The sequence below is a fragment of the Thunnus thynnus genome, chromosome 16 (assembly GCF_963924715.1).
Source record: "Thunnus thynnus chromosome 16, fThuThy2.1, whole genome shotgun sequence".
In the NCBI taxonomy this organism is placed as follows: domain Eukaryota; kingdom Metazoa; phylum Chordata; class Actinopteri; order Scombriformes; family Scombridae; genus Thunnus; species Thunnus thynnus.
The window spans coordinates 9,967,695-9,986,463 of record NC_089532.1 but is presented as its reverse complement, the minus strand read 5'-3'; the positions used below and the strand labels follow the sequence as shown (position 1 = coordinate 9,986,463).

Genomic DNA, 18,769 nt, shown 5'->3' with positions numbered 1-18,769 from the left:
TAAAGTATTGCACTTTTTACTCCACTACATCTGTCTGACAGCAACCGATACTAGTTGCTTTGCAGATGTAGATGTTACATATAAAACATAGGCTATAAGCTTGTAAGGTACATTTCAATAGACCATCCAACAACACTAGTAGTGAAATTGCTCCACCATATCAAGCACCAACTATATTAAAGGACAGGTTCACAATTTTTCAAGTCTGTCTTAAAACAACACTCAGGTGACCATATGAACACTGATAGAGGTTTTCCTCACTGTAATCATTCCCCCTGTTCATACTGGCTATTGAAAGATCCCCTTTCAATGTAAGTGACGGGGGCCAAAATCCACTGCGTGTTTACACAGTCATTTTGTGCAAAAATGCATTTAAACATTTATCTGAGGCTTCTATGAGGCTTCAACAGTCTGAGTTAGTCACATCAAGTGGATATCTGCCACATTTACAGTCTTTTTATCATAAAAAAATTACCTCTTTGGGTTTCCCCATGGAGCTGCGGTGGAAGTATAGTGGAAAAAAGAGGGACTTTGGCTCTAAAAAGACTGTAACGTTGAAAGATATCCACTTGATTTGACTAATTTGGACGACTGAAGCTTCATATTAGCTTCAGATAAACTTCTAAATACATTTTTGCACAGGTGGTATGTGGATTTTGGGTCCCATCACTTAGATTGTAAATGCATTGAAATTAAATGATCGTCTAATGGACAGTATGAACATGAGGGATGAATATGGCAAGAAACCCCTATTTCAGTGTTAATTTGGGCACCTGACTATTGCTTTAAGAGAAATTTGAAAACATGTGAACCCGTCTTTTAAAATGCTGCTTTCCTTTAATGCATTACCAATAATAATCCTAGAATACACTACATCATTTATCTGACAGGGGCCACCTTGCTTTACGAGTGCTTTGTGGGTATTTTTGCCTTTTTTTTTTTTTTTTACCTTTTACCTTATTGTTGTATTGAAGTAAAATAACAAAGGAAAGTAGGTGAAACTCGCCTACATTAGCTCGGGTTTGGAATCGTGATATTTCCGACAGCACGTAAAGGCACCAACCGACACACTTCGGGCAGCCAGACGTTGGAACCACTGAAGGAATCCAGAAGTTGCCAGAGTCAAGTTCACATACCGTAAAGAAGGAGGAGTTGCGAGGTGATTTTTTCGAAACAAGGAGGGTTAACTGTAAGTATTAACTCCCTAGATAAATATCTCTCTCGCTTTTTCCTCTCAACATAGTTATTTGGGTGGCGGCGTTGTGTAGTTGACAGGAAAGCGGAACTAGCGAGCTAGCACACCAGCTAAGTTGCTCCCGGATCCTGCTGTAACGTTATTTACAACAACTTGAGAACAACAAGAGCAACTTTTTAAACAATGTAAGGAAACTATTACCAGCTTTGACCGACTGTTTGACACAGTTTTCTGTTTTTTCACCCTTTCTTTATGTTTAAAAGTGTTACTTTGGGGGAGATTTTACTGCCACAACTTTGGTGTCTTGGGTGTGGGGGACTGCTCTTGTTTTTCATGTTTTTGGGTCCTGTTACTCTTTCACCCTAACGTCACCTGTTTATCAGGTGACCGACGGTAAATAGTTGCTAAGCACTCAACTTTCCTCCATTGTTTACGAGATAACGAAGGTCAGGTGTGTAGCCACAGCATTGCAGCTATTAAAAATGTGACACGCCGGAAATGATTAATTATCAGCTGTGTTTTCCCCGATGTCTTCACTTTTGATTGGCAGTTTTGGTGAAGACGGTGGACGCTTGTTTTTATCCGCTATAAATCATATTCTGTAAGAAATAAAGGTTCATGGTTCAGGGTTTTTTTCCCCCTTGCACAGCATGATGTCATCGGCCCTGTGGTTTGTTTATGTACACAGGTCAGCATTATCAGTCAACCACCTTGTCCACAACATACAAAACTCAACAGGAGAGGTGGTTGGAGGGGGAGGGGGGCAAAAAAAAAATGGCTTCTGTGTTTGAATCTTAAAAAAGATCAAGGAGGAGGATATGAATAAGTACATATGATAGGAATAAGCAAAGACGTCAGTGTGTGCTGGGAGTTAAAGCTGGAGGAACAGGTTTGGGTAGAAGAACAAGAAATGTGTTTCCCTGTAGGAGCTCTTGCTTTTAAACACTTGCTGTTGGTGCGGTGAAGAAAACACAGTCAAGACAGCATGAGTGGGTATGTCCTCTTTAAGGCTTGTTAAATTATTCTTCTTGTGGCTGTGAAGACATGGTGGTGTGGTGTCAGCTTTGTGTACCTGTTATTTAGTGTTAGGTGTGAAAATATAGGGTTCAAACTGCATGAGAAACAAGTAGTGTTTATCCATTTGTGTTATCCATAAGTGTAAGCTTCTCATCACTTGAGTTATGTGGATAAATATCCAGCTATACAGAGGTCTGCTTTACTGGCACATGTAATTGACCTTCTAGTGTTGACATGTTCATATGCTCTTGTTGTGGCTTGGCATTTCAGAAGTGCGCAATACGTCTGAATGAGTCTTCATTCAGTGTTACAGTTGTAAACTCACATCAGTGTCTGGCCAAGTCCAATAATCAGCTAGAAAAAGCAGTCAAGCCTGTGTGAACCAAGTGCCCTCTTTCCAAAAACAGAAAAAATGCAGAGTCAACAACATTAAATCCTCTGAACTGTCTGCCAAGTAGACTATCCATTTTCCCAGTTTTTTTTTTTTTTTTTTTTTTTCCACAGGATGTGTAGTTGCTGCAGGTTTGAAAGGGAACTTAAAGTTCAGGGGTTATTTGCAAAACAGGAAAATGTTAAATGAACTCCAAAGGAAAAGAGGAGGACAGGAAAGAAAGAGAAAAAGGATAGGGGAATTACTGTAAGCAGTGTTTCCTGAATGTTGGTATCTAAAAACTCTTGACTTGGAATAAACAACAGTGTGTTTACGGTTAACTGTCTCTTTCTTTGACAGTGTAGTTTGTCTACATCACAGAAAAACAAGTTTAATTCTTTGCTTATGACTTTATGACTCAATCTCATGACACCTTGTGCAGCAATGCTTGTCCGACGCCGCCATTACACCCGTCATTCCAGTACATCCTGCGATGCTGGACTGCATTAAGGCCACTAAATGCATGAATCAGATTGCTTAACCATTCAGTGATTAGCTTTTAATGTTATGATTTAGAATTAGGGAACTAAAACAAAACAACAAATAGATTACCTTGAAAAACACAATAAAACCACATTTATTACTCAAATTGTGTCCCCACTAACTGCTTCTGCTTGTCAGTGTAGTCGTATTCATGAATTGAGAAACCATCCAGAGTCTTTGACAGCATTTGCAGCAACATCCTCAGTGGAGAGCACTGCTACAGTATTCTCTCTTTCTGTATTCCTCTGTTCTTACAATCCTCTAACACATAGAAGGATTTTTATCCTGATCTGCTTTCATCTTCCGTACTTCGACTGAACTCTGTTGAAGTCCAGTCCTCCTTTTGCGATATCTAAAACCAATCTGAAAGCATAAAAAATGTAATTTCACAACATGTGGCGCTCAGTGGTCAGCTTCGATCAACACTTCCTGCCACTGGTTCACAGTAAATGCTTGCGTTATCCCCGCTCTGCAGTTGTACATATTGTGCAAGATCATGAAATCTAAATTTTGAGCCTGCACTGAGCTTTAAAATGTGGACGTGTCTTAGTGCATCACATTGTGGGGTGTCTGTTGTGAGAAGTAGGGATGGGATGATAAAAGATTTTATCGTGAACCACGATTTCAAAAAAAAAAAAAAAAAGACACTCATGACTCACTCAACATGATAAGTTGATTCTGGTGAATTAACATTATCAGGATAATCGTGAATCAGCATTAATATGAATATCGTCACATTAGTGACTTGGAAAAGCTGTCTAGCTCGCTAACAACGTACAGTCCTATATTGATTTATTGATTAATTGCCACAAGGTGGAGCCTACATCTTTCCAGTCATTGTTTGTTTGTTTGTTTTTCACTAAAAAGGATGTTCACTAAAGAAAGATGGTGTGTCCTATCTATGATGTAAATTAGTTTCTTAACAAAATGTAAGGTAAAGTGATTCTAGTATCTTTTAGCGCCATTTTTAAGAATTTGAAGCATATTTTGATGATTATCGGGATAATATCATGAATCGCATCGTCACATGAGCACTCTGTCTTTTGTACTGGACCTCCTCTATAGTGTCTGAGCCTTTTGCCCTTTAGTTTTAATAGTTTTATAGTTAATCACACAGGCACTTCTTAAGCACTCAGTGTTTATTGTTGAGAAACCAAAGTTGCACTTCAGTGGAATTTTACTGAACTATATTTAACCTTTCACCCACTTTCAGGCAATTAAGTCGGTGCAATGTATCTCACATGATGTAAGACATATGTCCAGACTATAAATATACTAGTGGACACGTAAACTTGAACTTGAATTTAAAGAATCATATTTGGTGATACTGGTCTTCATGATTGATTTTTCATAGAATGTTATTCTATTTTCATTTCACCTTGAAAATGAATTGTTGTTGAAAGTACTTATAATGTTGACATGAGACGCAGAAACTGTGAGAAAATCATCAGTCAATGCTCATCCTAGGCTTACACCATGTAAGTTAATGATAGTATGATATTAGTCTTAATCATGAAGCTCTGTTTTTAAAGATCAAGGCGATATAAACACACTCAAATGTCACATGCTTGACTCATTTCCTTTATAGATATATTAATGGCACGTATAGATGTTTTGGGATGATTTTTCGTACATTCAGGAAATATTTACATACAAGAATTCTGAAAAAGATCATAATTAAATTTGTCATCAATAATTGTTCATTTTACTCAGTTAAAGCAGTGAAGAAATGTGTGTCACTTAATTGTGATGCTACCTCTTTAAAACCAGAATAACATAAACTTGCATTACATCATGATATTATCTGTGGAAGATAATTTAAGGCATATCTTTTAAACATTTCTCTCACCTGTGGTATTTGGGTTTGTTTTTTTTTTTTACCTTTCCACCAGTCATTTTATCTTGTTTTATTTTATTCATTTTGATACAGTTATAAGTTTTGTCATTTCTTTGATCTACAGTCTAGTTTTTTGTGTTGTAGCAAATCTTAGTAATGTTTTTCACCCTTCTGGCAGTTACCACCATCAAATCTCACAATTCCCATTTCCCTATCACAGCCTCCTTATCTATGTTCCCTCATTTTTAGCATACATTCTGCTAGCCATACTGCAGCTAAGCTTTACACCAACAAGGAACTGCTCTAGGCTCACAAAAAGATAGTTTTACTTCATCACTGAAACTGACTTTTGTTTCCTTTATCAGCAAACCTGATGTATGTGAGCAGACTCCTACCAATCCTTCAGGGGCAGGAAAATAGTCTGATTTGTTTAGGTTTTGCATCTTTTTCTTCCCTCTCCATATGAGTGACATGAACATACATATGGTATACGGCACCGAGCCCTGATTAGTGCGGTGGCACTGGATGTGTGCCTTTTCCACTATGGGAAGTTAACAACTGATAACCTTTAGGTACCTGTAAAGCTCAGAATCTAGATTCTGCTTTGTGTTTCCACCCTGTTTTACAAAGCGAAACATTTTGGATTTATGTCACTGAAAAGGCCTTCAGATGTACGTTGTTAGAAAAGCAACACTGGGATAAATGTCATTTTCATGCACTGTTTGGGACAAGAATGGACTGCTGTTCAGTTGAGACACACATGGTATACAAAGGGTTTAAAATTACAGAATTTTATGTAGCGCTACTGGTTGTTTTCATCATATCAATATCAGTAATTTAACGATTAACTTGTTGAGTCTATAATATGTCAAAAAAATAGTTAAAAACTCCCTCCAGAGCCAAATTGCATTTTTTTGTTTGACCAGGAAACAAAGAAAAGTTTTAAATGTATCATGATTTGAGACAAAAGAGAGAGAAAAGCAAAGAAACATCACATTTCAGAAGCTGTAACCAGCAAGTTTTTGGTATTCTTACTTGGTATAAATGTCCTTAAAGGTTTGATAAGTAGAATTGTGGAGCAATTTACATATATTAATCGTTTTTTATTGCTAATGGTAGTAATGTAACGTAAAAAATGAGACCTTCCCTGACTTTGTCGGTCGTCTGCAACAGCTTGTGGACTGATTTCTATGTGAAGGACTCGGGCCAGATTTTTCCCGAAAATCCAACAGAAGTTACATTTTTGCACGCTCCCAAGTGCCTTGTACCTCTCTCTCGCTAATGTCGACAAAAGACTGGCATAACCACACAACAACACAACAAAAACGGTGCTATCCGACTAGAAACACGCTTTGCTTTGCTGAAACACGGCGCAAAACACGACATTAGAGATCTTGAATGTAAATATGAGAAGTATAAGCCAGGAAAAAGACATCACCTTCATTAGTCTCTGCTGGATGTTGACAGCAGCTCATTTAACGGCCACGGATGTCACTAACTAGAAGGAATTTCTGATTCCTACATATAGAACCTTTAACTATTAACTGATTATAAAAATTAGAGCGCATATATTAGCTTATCATAGAGAATATGTCAGCAGACTATTAACAAGAAGTTGCTGTATAGAAATGCCAGATACTGTATATGATACTGTAGGTCATTTAGATGTAGTGTCATTACATAGTTTGTTGTTTGTTTGTTTTTTCAACTGTTAACAATTCTTGAGCAGTTCAAGTCTTGGTCACTTTGATTCAGTTTTGTAATTCTGTTTAAAAATTACTATCAGCAGACATTTCAAATTCAAAAATATTAGTTTTGGCCTCAGGACCCAGTATCAATCAGGCTATAGTAAATATATATCAATATATCAATTGTTTTTCTGCTGATCAACCAATTGTTTCATTACTGATTGGAGTCCTTATGATGCTATAATCCCTCTCAAAGTTAATCCACTTCACTCTTTGGCCAGCGGTGTTTGGTGTATAATTTTCTTTTTGGTCTTGTATGGTCATAGAACATGTTTTTTTTTTTTTTTTTTGGTTGGCCTACAGTATCTGTATGTCACAGAGTTTTATGGTAATTGATGCCCTCCTGACGTGGTGTTACTGAGTAATCTTTGAACTCTGCCCAATTTTGCAGGCCGCAGAATATTGAGCTTGGTGCCGCAGGAGGAGCCTCCAGACAAGACAGCAAGAACATGGACGACATGACTGTGGAAGAGATGACCTTGAGGGCCAACGCAGTGACTGACGAGGTACTGAGTCACACACACACAGAGTCTGTCTCACTCCGTCATTCTCTCATTGTGATACTCTACCCAGAATGTTTCAGTATCAAATGTCAAAAATGTGAAGGCTGCAAACAAAAGCCGTGGTCGAACAATGAGTGTTAGGAACATACTGAACGTACAGATGGACAGTGGAGAAATTTCTACAGATGTTTTGATACTTTTCTCAGTAATATTTTATTTTATGGGTCAGTAATTTTCAGAGATTATAGGTTCTTTTAGTCGATGTACAGCAAGTGAGCTGAACATGCAAAAATGGCAAATTTGTATACAGGCAAGCAAGTAAGTCAACATATCCGAGGGATAATGTTTCCAAGATTAAACAAATATTGAACAATTATTAACTTGGGTTTAAATTGAGCATTAAAGGAAAAACAATTTTGGCAATAATTAGTACCAAATTACATAAACCTTTCCAGGAAACATCCCTGGAAATAATTCAGAAATTACAGACCTCTAAAATAAATTGTTTTCCTTATTTTCACCTGTGAAAACATCACCACTGGAAGTCATTGTTACTAGATTACATGATTAATGGAACATTTAGTTGATTATCTGCATGGTTGCAGCTTTGAATGGTTTACGTTTCAGTGTTTGTACTTTTAAGGAGGAAAATACAGCTTGTTTCCTTTTTTGCTGAGAGTTGAATCAGAAGACTGATACCACACCAATGTTGGTACACTAAATATAAAGATAAAGCCAAGAGACACTTAGCTTAGTTTAGCATGAAGGCTGGAAATGGGAGGAAAAGGCCAGCCAAGCTCCGTCCAGAGGTTTTAAAAAAAATGTGCCTCCCAGAACCTCTAAAATTCACTAATCAACACGTTTTATCTAGTTGGTTTAATCCATACGAAAACAGAAGCTAAGCTAATCGCCTGCTGGCTCTAGCTTCATATTTAGCATACAAACATTAGAGTTATATATATCTTCTCATCTAACTCTCTCAAATGAGCTTATTTCCCAAAATGTAAAACTATTCCTTCAATGTCCAAAGCACAAAAACTTAATGTAAAACATTCAAAATGCAGATAATCAACTATATGTCTTCAGTTAATCATGTAATTGGCGCATAAGTGTTATTGAAATATCTAATTTAATCATGGCCATTGTCAGTGGGAATTAATCAAGATTTGTCATTATCATCATGGAGTAATCACTGTCAATATCCATGTTTTTTTTTTTTTAAAAAAAAAGAAGCAAATTTTGGCTTAGTCGGAAAAGCATCAGTAGGAAAGACAGAGCACACACAATCATGTAATACTGGTGTTGCTGCAACAAAGCACTGGAGGAGCAAAGGGCTGTGTGATTAGATTCATTGCATTCACAGTTGATTATTAAGCCAGGCATTAATAGGAAGTGTGTAAGGCTTTACGCCTAATTTAGCCTGATAGCTCCCTTACCCCTCTGTGGTTTTGACAGTTTGAATGTTGTCAGCTATATCTAAGCGTTTTATTATCAAGGAGATAATTGTTTAATCAGCACTCCAGGGCATCATATGATCAGCCATCTGATTCAAATGGAGGCAAATTAACTTACTCTAGCTGCGCTCGTAGCTGTGCACTTCACCTTCCTCTAATTTTGACTGTACTAATTGTGTGTCTTTTCTCCTCTTTTTTCTCTTGTATAGTGTGTTTTTTTTCCTCTCTCTCTATATATGTGTTTACTGACTTAACCCACAATCTTCCTTTCTTTTCTCTCTCTTCCTTCCACTGCTGCCTGACTGACTGACTGACTGACATCTGTCTCATTCTGATCTTAAGAGATCAAAGAGGATCCTCCTTCTGCTAATGCTACTTTACAGCCTTGCTTTGGGTAACAATTCATACCTGAAACACTCAGAGCATGGCTGGCAGTGTATCAGGGCAACATCAGAGTTTTTAAATGATAAGAAAAGACTGTCTAACCTTAGCTCTCACACAATTTCAAGGCCTTTTTTCATTCTCCAGTACCTAAAAACGGCTTCCGCATGTTATTTAAATGTATTGTTTGTGTGATACTTCCTAAGCATCCTGGTTTACTGCAGCACATTAATATCCATAGTGTGATTTATTCTTTTTGTGGTAGAAAAACCCTTGAATTTTATGTAGTTTTCTGGAACCTGCATGTTCCTCGCCTAACTGTAGTCTCCCTTGAGCCATCCCAAACAAATGATAAAAATACCACACCATTGTCTGCATCTCAAAGATTTCTCACAACACCCCAATCTGGAAAATTTGGCTAAGAGTGCAATTTCAGGCTTAATTAGCCAAGTTCAAGGATTTTAGGAGACATAATGTAATGTTTATCCACCCAAGTGATGTTCTGGCTAAGCCAACAGAAACCTGGCTGAGCTCAACACATCGCTCTCGCCAATTCCATGTTTGTCTGTTTCTCAACTCACTGATTAATGTATTCAGAGCAAACACAACACAGAGAGAATGAGAAATATGGTCTCCACTCTTCCTCTCTCTTGTTAACAGTTCTTTAGTGATGGTAACAAAGGAGTCATGCCCCCCGAGTTGCTTCTGCGCTTCGCTCCTTTGGATGCCCCGCTCTCTGTACAGCGCTTACTTGCTATTAATAGAGACACAAAGGCGTAACTCACCTGAACTGACTGCATTCCAGCTCGTCGTCAACACTTTTTGTGTCTGTGTCGTGCTGCAGATTAACTTTCGTACCTTTTACCCATGTGACTTGGTCACAAAGAGTGGCACAATGACAAGGTTTTATTTATGTAACTACATGACACAGTTTGCGGACATGCTGGCAGTTCTAGTGAGGCGTTTAATGTCGTAATGGACCGGACGCATATAATGTTCTGGACATCAAAAATATCCCATTTTCTAACCAATTATTGAAGTTGTCACATCACGTCTCTATGCAGCCTAGATGTATTCCAGATATAAGTGTGGTCAAATCAAGCATCATATAATTTAACAAAAAAAAAAGGGCTAATGCTGCAACTATTTTATGATTAATACATCAATTATTTTATCAATTAATCATCCGATCTATAAAATGCCAGAAAATAGTGACACATTCAAATTGCTTGTTTTGTCTTGACCAACAGACCAAATAGTAAAACCACAGAAGACTGTAGATGACTAGACCAGCAAATATTCACATATATGAAACTGGACCCAATGAAGTTTTGGCTTTTTTTTTTTTTTAATGACAAAAAATGATAAATGGCAAATTATTTCAGCTCAGTGGTGGAAAGTAGAGCTGGCTGATATTAACAAAATATTATTTATACGTAATGACATTTTTTTTGGGGACAGCTATTGATTTTCACCTTAAACGATAAAATTGAAACTGAAAATCACCAGCAGTGTGGACATAATGACCGAGATACTATCATTGGTCGTTTCTCTAAGTTTGAACGGTCAAATAAGCTCGAGAGCTGAAGGTGATCATCAGAAATGAATCAGCAACTATTTGGACAATCAATTAATAGTATAATGATGCTTTAAGCAAAAATGCCAGTTATGAGATTTTCCTGCTTTTCTTTATCGCATGTGATAGTAACCTTAATAACATTTATTTTTGAAACTGTTGGTCACACAAAAAAAGCAATTTGAATACATCATCATGGGTATTTTTCACTATTTCCTGGTATTTTATAGACCAAATAATTAATCATGAAAATAATTGTCAGGCTAAACGATAATTAAAATAACCCAAGAGCAGGAAAACAAATCATGATGTTAAAAAAAACCTGTATCATGATGTTTTAATAACTAGAATCCCAAATTATATGCAGTATCACAGTATCACAGTACGGACAGGAGCAGAGAAAACATAATTCAGACACAGAAGTAAATAATAAGAACCACAGTATAAAAGCTATTTTCAGGCAAAGTGTGGGCACACAGTGATATGATCTTATAGCTTTACCCTCTGGTTTTATAGACTTGTTGCCATCTACTTTCATATCTTTATGAATATTAATGGTGTCGCTTCCTGCATGTTTTTTCTTATCATGTGCATCTTTCCATTCTCCTTATCCCTCTTATCTTGCTCTCATCTTATTGTCTCCTTTTTAATTCCCTTCTGTTCTCTTCTGTTCTGATCTCTCCGCCTCTTAAGGCAACATTCACACCTATCGATCGGTTTGTTGGAAAATAACTAGAAAAACCAAAGTCCAGATAGAAGCCAGATAAATGTAAAACTTTGTCTGAGTTTGACATTGGTCCATCTGTCCCAAACATAAACAAAATGAACTTTTTCCTATCTCCAGGAAAAATATGTTAATACATAAAACTCAAGAGACTCAGGTCACATTTGTTTTGACACAATAATGTATCAACTGTTTTTGGCCATAGAAAAATCTGAGGTGCGAATGCACTCATAACCAGTCCCTTATTATCTGTGAAAATTACTTTTGGGTAAGAAATTTTCTCACTTCTCATTATTCACTAACACCTCCTGTTTTTTTTTTTTTGTCCCCAGTCACTGGAAAGCACACGGAGGATGCTGCAGATGGCAGAGGAGGTGAGACTTTGACAATTTGCTGCTCCTTCTGGCACAAAACACACATGTAGTCCTGTTTTTATTGACTGGAAAGTGGGTCCATGTTGTACCTGGGTTGGATTTAGGAAGATTGTAGCAATATATGCTGATTTTAGCAGATGACATGGGTCACGATTTAGTCGTATTCCTGTTATACGTATATATATGTTTGCATTTAAGTTGGAAAAGATGTTTAAATTAATATCATAAGTTTTTATCAAAACAAATGTATTCAACATCCTAACATCCCATCCAATATCCTAAAATATATTCAACCCTGATCATTTCCATCCTTCATAATATATTAATCAATTTTTAGTCTTTTTATTGGTTCTGAATTTGTGTGACTCTTGTCTTTTCAGAGCAAACAGACCGGCGTCAACACCATGGTGATGTTGGACCAGCAAGGAGGTAGATATACAACATAAAAACTGCCAGGTTTAATGCACTTGTTTCCTCCTGGCGTCTTTTTTCCAACTCATTAAATCATATTTTCTTTTACTTCTTAAATGTTTTTCTTTTCTTTTTTTCCTGTGGCATCCCCAAGACAGTGAATGTTAATGGTTAAGTTAAGAGAATCACTTTTTTCACATTTTTCAAAGGAAACTAACTGTAAGTGACCGATGACATTTACTATCCCATGCTAATACTATTACCATCTACAAACGGGCGGACGGCTGTGGCTCAGGAGGTAGAGCGGGTCATCCACTAATCGGAAGATCGGCGATTCGATTCCCGCCTCCTCCAGTCCACATGCCGATGTGTCCTTGGGCAAGACACTTAACCCCAAATTGCCCCTGATGGCTGTGCCATCACTGTATGAATGTGTGTGAATGGTTAGCTTCCTCTGATGGGCAGGTTGGGACCTTGCATGGTAGCCCCTGTACCCATTCAGCGTATGAATGTGTGTGAATGTGATTCTTAGTGTAAAAAGCGCTTTGAGTGGTCGGAAGACTAGAAAGGCGCTATACAAGTACAGTCCACTTACCATTTACCATTTACAAACTTGGGATTTTTCTAAAATACACTGAAACACGTCCTTGTGCATCAGATTGCTTTCTCTTTTTTTTTTTTTTCATATTTTTGAGTTTTTGTCGCAGTTAAAATCAACCAGATGTCAATATTTTCATGACATTTTTTTCATTTCAATAACTTTCACATTTCAACTTTGCAAGACATTTATTGATTGAAGGGAACATATTCTCTGTTTTTAATATCTACAGAAGCTTTTATTCACATTTGGCAGTCAGGATTGTACAAGAAAGCTGTCAAAAAAATGTCTACTATAGAAAAATTTCAAGGACAAAGATGTTTGAATCATTGTTATGCTATGCTGTTATGCTCCTAAATTAAATTTTTGCTGACTTCCTCATGTGACTGCGAGCACTTAGAAACATTGTTGTGTGAAGTATTAAAGCAGAACAGTTTTTTAGATGTTTGCATCTGTTCCAATACAGTTGGTAAAGTCCAGACTTTACAATGGCAACTAAAAGCATTTATTTGATTGTGTATCAGTATCAACCAGAATGTTTTTTTTATTGTGCATCCCTAAATATTGCTGGTCAAACTAGTGTGTTAGTGTTTTTGGTTTGTTTTATGTTTTATTTAGTTTTTTCTCAGGACCAGTCACTTGTCTGTATGTAACTTTATGTGTTCGTTCTGTGTTCCCTGTTTGAAAATTTTGCAGTATATTCTCTTTTTTTTTTTTGTTATGTGTATCTATTTTTTTGCTGCTGCAATGACCCAGTTATTGACCCAATTTAAGAACCCTCATAGGGATCATTAAACTTTAATTATATCTATTCTAAAAACGGATAAATAAAGGCAATAAACAAAACAAAACATTCTTACTCTATAAAATATATGTAGATACGAAAAAGGGGAGACTCTGACGTGGTGCGATCTGTGTGTTTCAGAGCAACTGAAGAATGTGGAGGAGGGCTTGGACCAGATCAACCAGGACATGAAACAGGCTGAGAAAAACCTGACTGACCTCTCTAAGTGCTGCGGTCTCTGTGTCTGCCCCTGTGACAGGTACACTGAACTCTCAGCCCCGGTGAAGGCTCCAAAAAATCACTGTTGTGATTTTTGGTTGTGCAACACTTATTTATCGCCAGCTGGGAGAGAATATTTATCATGCTTTCTCTGCTGTTTTGCTTGTTTGTATCTTGATTATTCATGGAACAAGCATGTTGCTGTTTTTTTAACAAAAACTTGTGGTTGAGCCTTACAATGATAGCTATTAGCAATATAGAGCAAACAAGCAAGGAGCTGTATAAAACTACTTAAGTCTGATCATTAGTATATTTTGTTTTTGATATGTTTATTTTTTACATCATGTGTAGAACTGCAAAGTGGGAGGAGTTTTTTTTGCAGGCCCCTGAGCACCAGACGTAACAATTCCATTCATTTTCTTCATAGACAATGTGAGGTGCCTGACAGTTGATGCACTTCTACAGCTTTGATAGGGTTTGAAACAGAGAAATAATCAGTACAAAAGATGTATACATAACAAAGTAAGGTGAAAAGTTAACTACAACTCCCAAATAGCATTTTGGCAAGAAACATACAGTCACTGACCTTAAAATTCTCTTCTGAGCACTGCCACCAGTGGGCGGAAGCTAAAGATTACATACTGAGAAAACCAATAATACAATCTGTAGTTTCAGTTAATTTACTTTCGGATATCGGGTCAATTTTGGGTGAATTCAGCAGCTATGGTCCTGTGTTTAGTTCCCAGCTGCAACAACAAAACACTTTGAATTTGTTACAGCTCTGATCCGTGTATCTGACTGCCTTCTTCTCCATAGCAACAGCAGCCGATACTCTTGAGTATTGTAGTATTTAGAGCTGTCCTTCATGCCAAACATGATTTCTCAGAAGCAAAGTCAAAATAATTAAAACTGGCAGCCATAACATAAACATATAGGAATGTATACACAATCCTGTTTCTGTGCAACGTTCAGGATATTATTACAAGAAAACTTTGAAATGAGAATACAGAACTGAGAAAAACACTTCAGGAACCAGTGGCCTCTCCCACTCTGCAACTCTATTATCATGAGGTTGAACGCTTCAGTGATGCTACTCTGATCTGTCAGGTGGATTTTGCATAAAAACAACATAAACTGCAGCCTCATTCACAAATGGGGCTGGTAATAGCAGAGAGTGTGACATGGAAAGACAAGAAAATTACACATTCGCTTGTCAGATGTGCATTTTATGGTCAAAATAATGCTGATTCACTGTGCGAGCATTCCCAGTGGTTTATGAATGGGTAGGGAACGTAACAGTATTCCTACCGAGTTCTTAACATGACAGGTGCAGCGCTCTGTGCTGAGCATACTTAAAACTCTCTCCGTCAAACCATATCGATATGAAGTGTCACTGTGTGTGCGTAGTAAGATCATTTCTGGTTCTAAACATGAGAAAAAAAATCTTTCCAAAATGCTTTCACATTGGAGGAGCGGATTCTTTGATGATTACCTAAAGATAAGGTAGGGAATCTTTTTTAACTTCTTTTATGAGTGTGACACATGTGAGCATAGTCATAGCTGACTTGTAGCCTTTTAAACCTCATGTGGATGCTTTTATCGACAGTTCAGTGTATTTAATGTAACTTTCTTCTCATTTTTATTTAAACACTTCCAGATTTCCTTGCTGACTTTCTGTTTTTCCTCCAGGGTGACGTCTATCGAGCACGACTCACGATACAAGCGCACCTGGGCTACCGGAGGAGGTGACGTCGAAGGTAACGCCGACGGTTCAGGAGTAGTCTCAAGGCAGCCCTCAGGAGTTCGCAACGGCCAGGCCGGCCAGGTGAACGCCCAAGCACCCTCAGGTCCATACATCAAGAGGTGAGGGTCACATCTTCGCCCTGGTCGTTTTGTTTCCTCTGAGAATCTTAAACCATAATGTTGTCAGAAGCATGGCGTTAATTTAGAAATGACCTGTAGCCAAAATAAAACTAATTTTACGACTGCGCTATAGGATAACCAATGATGCACGCGAGGATGAGATGGAGGAGAATCTGGATGCAGTCGGAAGCATCATCGGCAACCTGAAAAATATGGCTGTGGACATGGGCAACGAGATAGACAAGCAGAACAAACAGATTGACCGCATCAATGATAAGGTAAGAGTATAAGAATTATAACCTATAACACTTCAGATTTTTTTGGTTGTGACACATGCGTGTGCTACCTTTTTTTTTTTTTTTTTTTTCCTTGAATTTAAAAGGGGTATTGGGAGGAAGTGTTTCACTCATGAAATACATAGTTTATTATATATTTTCAAGCTGGATGGCCAAATTAAAAAAAACTAGGGATTGGGTTTGAGCTCATTAAATGCATATTTTGTGCAATTTTAATTACCATTTCAACGAGCAAATGCAATTAAGTGCCTTTTAAAGTCAAAAATGGTAGACCTTGTGATGACAACCTGTTTCTTCTCTTCTTTTCAGGCGGACATGAACAAAGTTCGCATTGATGAAGCGAACCAGAGAGCCAACAAGCTCATCAACTAGACAAGGAATTCTGCTTCTGCCAGTTTTATCCATCAACCTTGAGCCTCTGTCACCACACACACATACACGTACATACACATACATAGACACAGCCTACTTGCGTACATGCACGAACCCACACTCTGACATGAAAAAGAAAATTCAGTCAGGGAGAATGTTTTTTGCCAGCAGTGTGCTAGCCTTTACTGCACTAAGATGTAAATAGAATACATTTAGACATTTTACAAATTGGCCCCTTCTGTCAAAACACCAGTACACCCTTTAACACATGTATTCATAGTCATGCTGGACTTTGAGAAGCAGTGAAGGCATCAGAAACTGCACCAAAGAGAAAGTGCCTGACTGCCAATCACTGCTGTTTAAAACCAAATATTTACCAGGTCTGTTGTATCATATCTCAGCATTCTTAAGGAAGGGAAGCACAGGTCAGCTGCTTTTTCTTTCTCGGTTTCTCTGTTTTGCCTTTTAAGAACTATGAACTATGTCTGTTTTAAATAGATCTGATTAGCTGTATTTTTAGAAAGATATCACCACGGCATTAATTTATGTATCCTCCCCAGTTGGTCATGTACCAATAGTGGGGGCGGGGGTACAGCTGCATCTAGTTTAATCTTAAATCACTGACTTTGGCCTGAAACAGATACATCTTAGTCAAATTATTGGTTCAATATGTAATTAAGTTAACTGTATCATGTGTATTATTTTGAGATGATATACTTATTTAAATATTCTTTATCAAGCAGAAATAATTTGCGAATAAAGTTGTCTTTTTTTTAACACTTTTTTTGCATGTCATTTATGCCATTTCAGTTGTAAAAGCTATTTCAAAAAAAAAAAATCAAATGTTGTGCTTTGAAGTGAGTCATGACAAATCTTTTCATGCTGGAATTTAAAGCACCTACCCCTGAATGAAAGCAATTAAATGTTATTTTATAATTTTCTGACTGATGGGATATCAAGGTTATTGTAACTATTTTCAAGAAAATTATAAGGCACTGACCTGGTGTTTAGAAATGAACATATAGCAATCACTACAAATGTCCTTCAAATGTGAAGGAGGGTCAGTAAACATCATGAAGAATATTCATCATTACCTCCTCCAATGCATCTAGTTTACTTCATAACAATATTGAGTATGAGAAACAACAGTAGATTATTTCCATGATCAGATTTGTCATCAGTGGATCGACTGCTGTACTTCATGTTTAGTGTCTCTTGAGTTTTTTTTCCACTCTGTCACAACAGTGTTGGTTTAAATACTCAAACACACTGTTGCTGTTTTTATTAATTGCCTATAGTCATTCTGTTCATCTAATTTCATTCTTTACTTCCTGGTTAATAGAGATTTATAGCACCCAAGAGGAGATTTACAGTCTATGCAGGGTTCCTACACAATTAAATGTCTGGAAAATTAATTTCCCCGAGTTTGATAATTGCACAGTCCGTTAAAATGTGAAAAACAAATGTGTAGTCCTGAAGTATATGGATGGATGTACATTCAATCCACTGTCGTTTCTTGTATCAGTTATGTGCTGGTTTCACATGTCATAAGGTCACTATACAGAAGCTTTGTCATAATGAAAAAGCCAAAGGATGTTGCAAATTTGAACAATTAGTCCAGAAAAGTTTGAAATATAGTAAACAATGGGAACAATGTGCAGGAACCTTGTCAATGTCTTGTATGTGGTCAATGGTTGTGTTGTAACAGCCGTTGTACCACAAACACCTCCTCTTGCATCTGTTCTGTAAATATCCAGTTTTCACATCAGAGCTACAGTAAAACGATAATATCTGATGATGAAAAGCATAATTTGTTTTTGTTGAAGCCGTAGCTTGGCGGATAGATTACTGCTGGCAGCAAAATGCAAAAAGTATACATGTAAATGAGTGTTGTTAAAGGGGTAAATGTAGAAGCAGAGTAAGTCCTGGCGGGCTCTGTTAGGCCTCGATGTGGAAAATTGGGTAATGATAAGCAATACAGCATGCTGAAAATATCTCTTGTATGCATCTTCTGGCTTATTTGTTTTGAAGAAAAATGATAATTTGTGTGCTCTGCTGCAGGCATACACCTATTGAGTTTGTAAAGATCGAAATGAACCGTTATTCAGGGCTTTGTATTGTTATAAGTGATCATCCTCAGCCTGTTACTTGTCAGTAGAGATCTAATTAGCCTAGCCTAAGGCTGCCTCGCCCTCTTGAGGCTGTTTATTCATTGTTTTACCAACAGCCACTGGAATGTAAATACAACAGTTTTGTCTATTTTGACTGTGTTCATATGCAGCTCGTCTTAATCTGAAATTAGCTCGGTGAACAGATGACTGTTCAACAAAGTAAAAATGCCTTTTGTTTCACATATGCCTCTGTTTAATTGTTTGTACTCAATAAATCTATTCAGAAATACATTTTCTTGCACTTTTTCTTAATGAATTAACGATTAGAATTAAATCAGTGTCAGCAAAGGTACAACTGTGCACCTGAATTTCAAAGTTTAGCAAAGGAGATGA

General features: G+C 37.2%; 1 protein-coding gene across 2 annotated transcripts; it reads left to right on the top strand.

The window, feature by feature from the left end:
* Window positions 1-1,049: 1,049 nt before the first annotated feature.
* LOC137199378 (synaptosomal-associated protein 23-like) lies at window positions 1,050-18,667 on the top strand. Of its 2 annotated transcripts, none has more exons than XM_067613638.1 (8): window positions 1,050-1,189; window positions 7,102-7,216; window positions 11,681-11,722; window positions 12,103-12,151; window positions 13,657-13,774; window positions 15,424-15,597; window positions 15,731-15,875; window positions 16,203-18,667. In XM_067613638.1, the coding sequence occupies exons 2-8, from the start codon at window positions 7,160-7,162 to the stop codon at window positions 16,263-16,265; spliced, it is 648 nt and encodes a 215-aa protein (XP_067469739.1). In that variant the 5' UTR covers window positions 1,050-1,189; window positions 7,102-7,159; the 3' UTR covers window positions 16,266-18,667. The 2 variants fall into 2 exon arrangements, with proteins under 2 accessions (XP_067469739.1, XP_067469738.1); XM_067613637.1 differs by lacking the exon at window positions 1,050-1,189 and adding an exon at window positions 1,245-1,380.
* The last annotated feature ends 102 nt before the right edge of the window (window positions 18,668-18,769 follow it).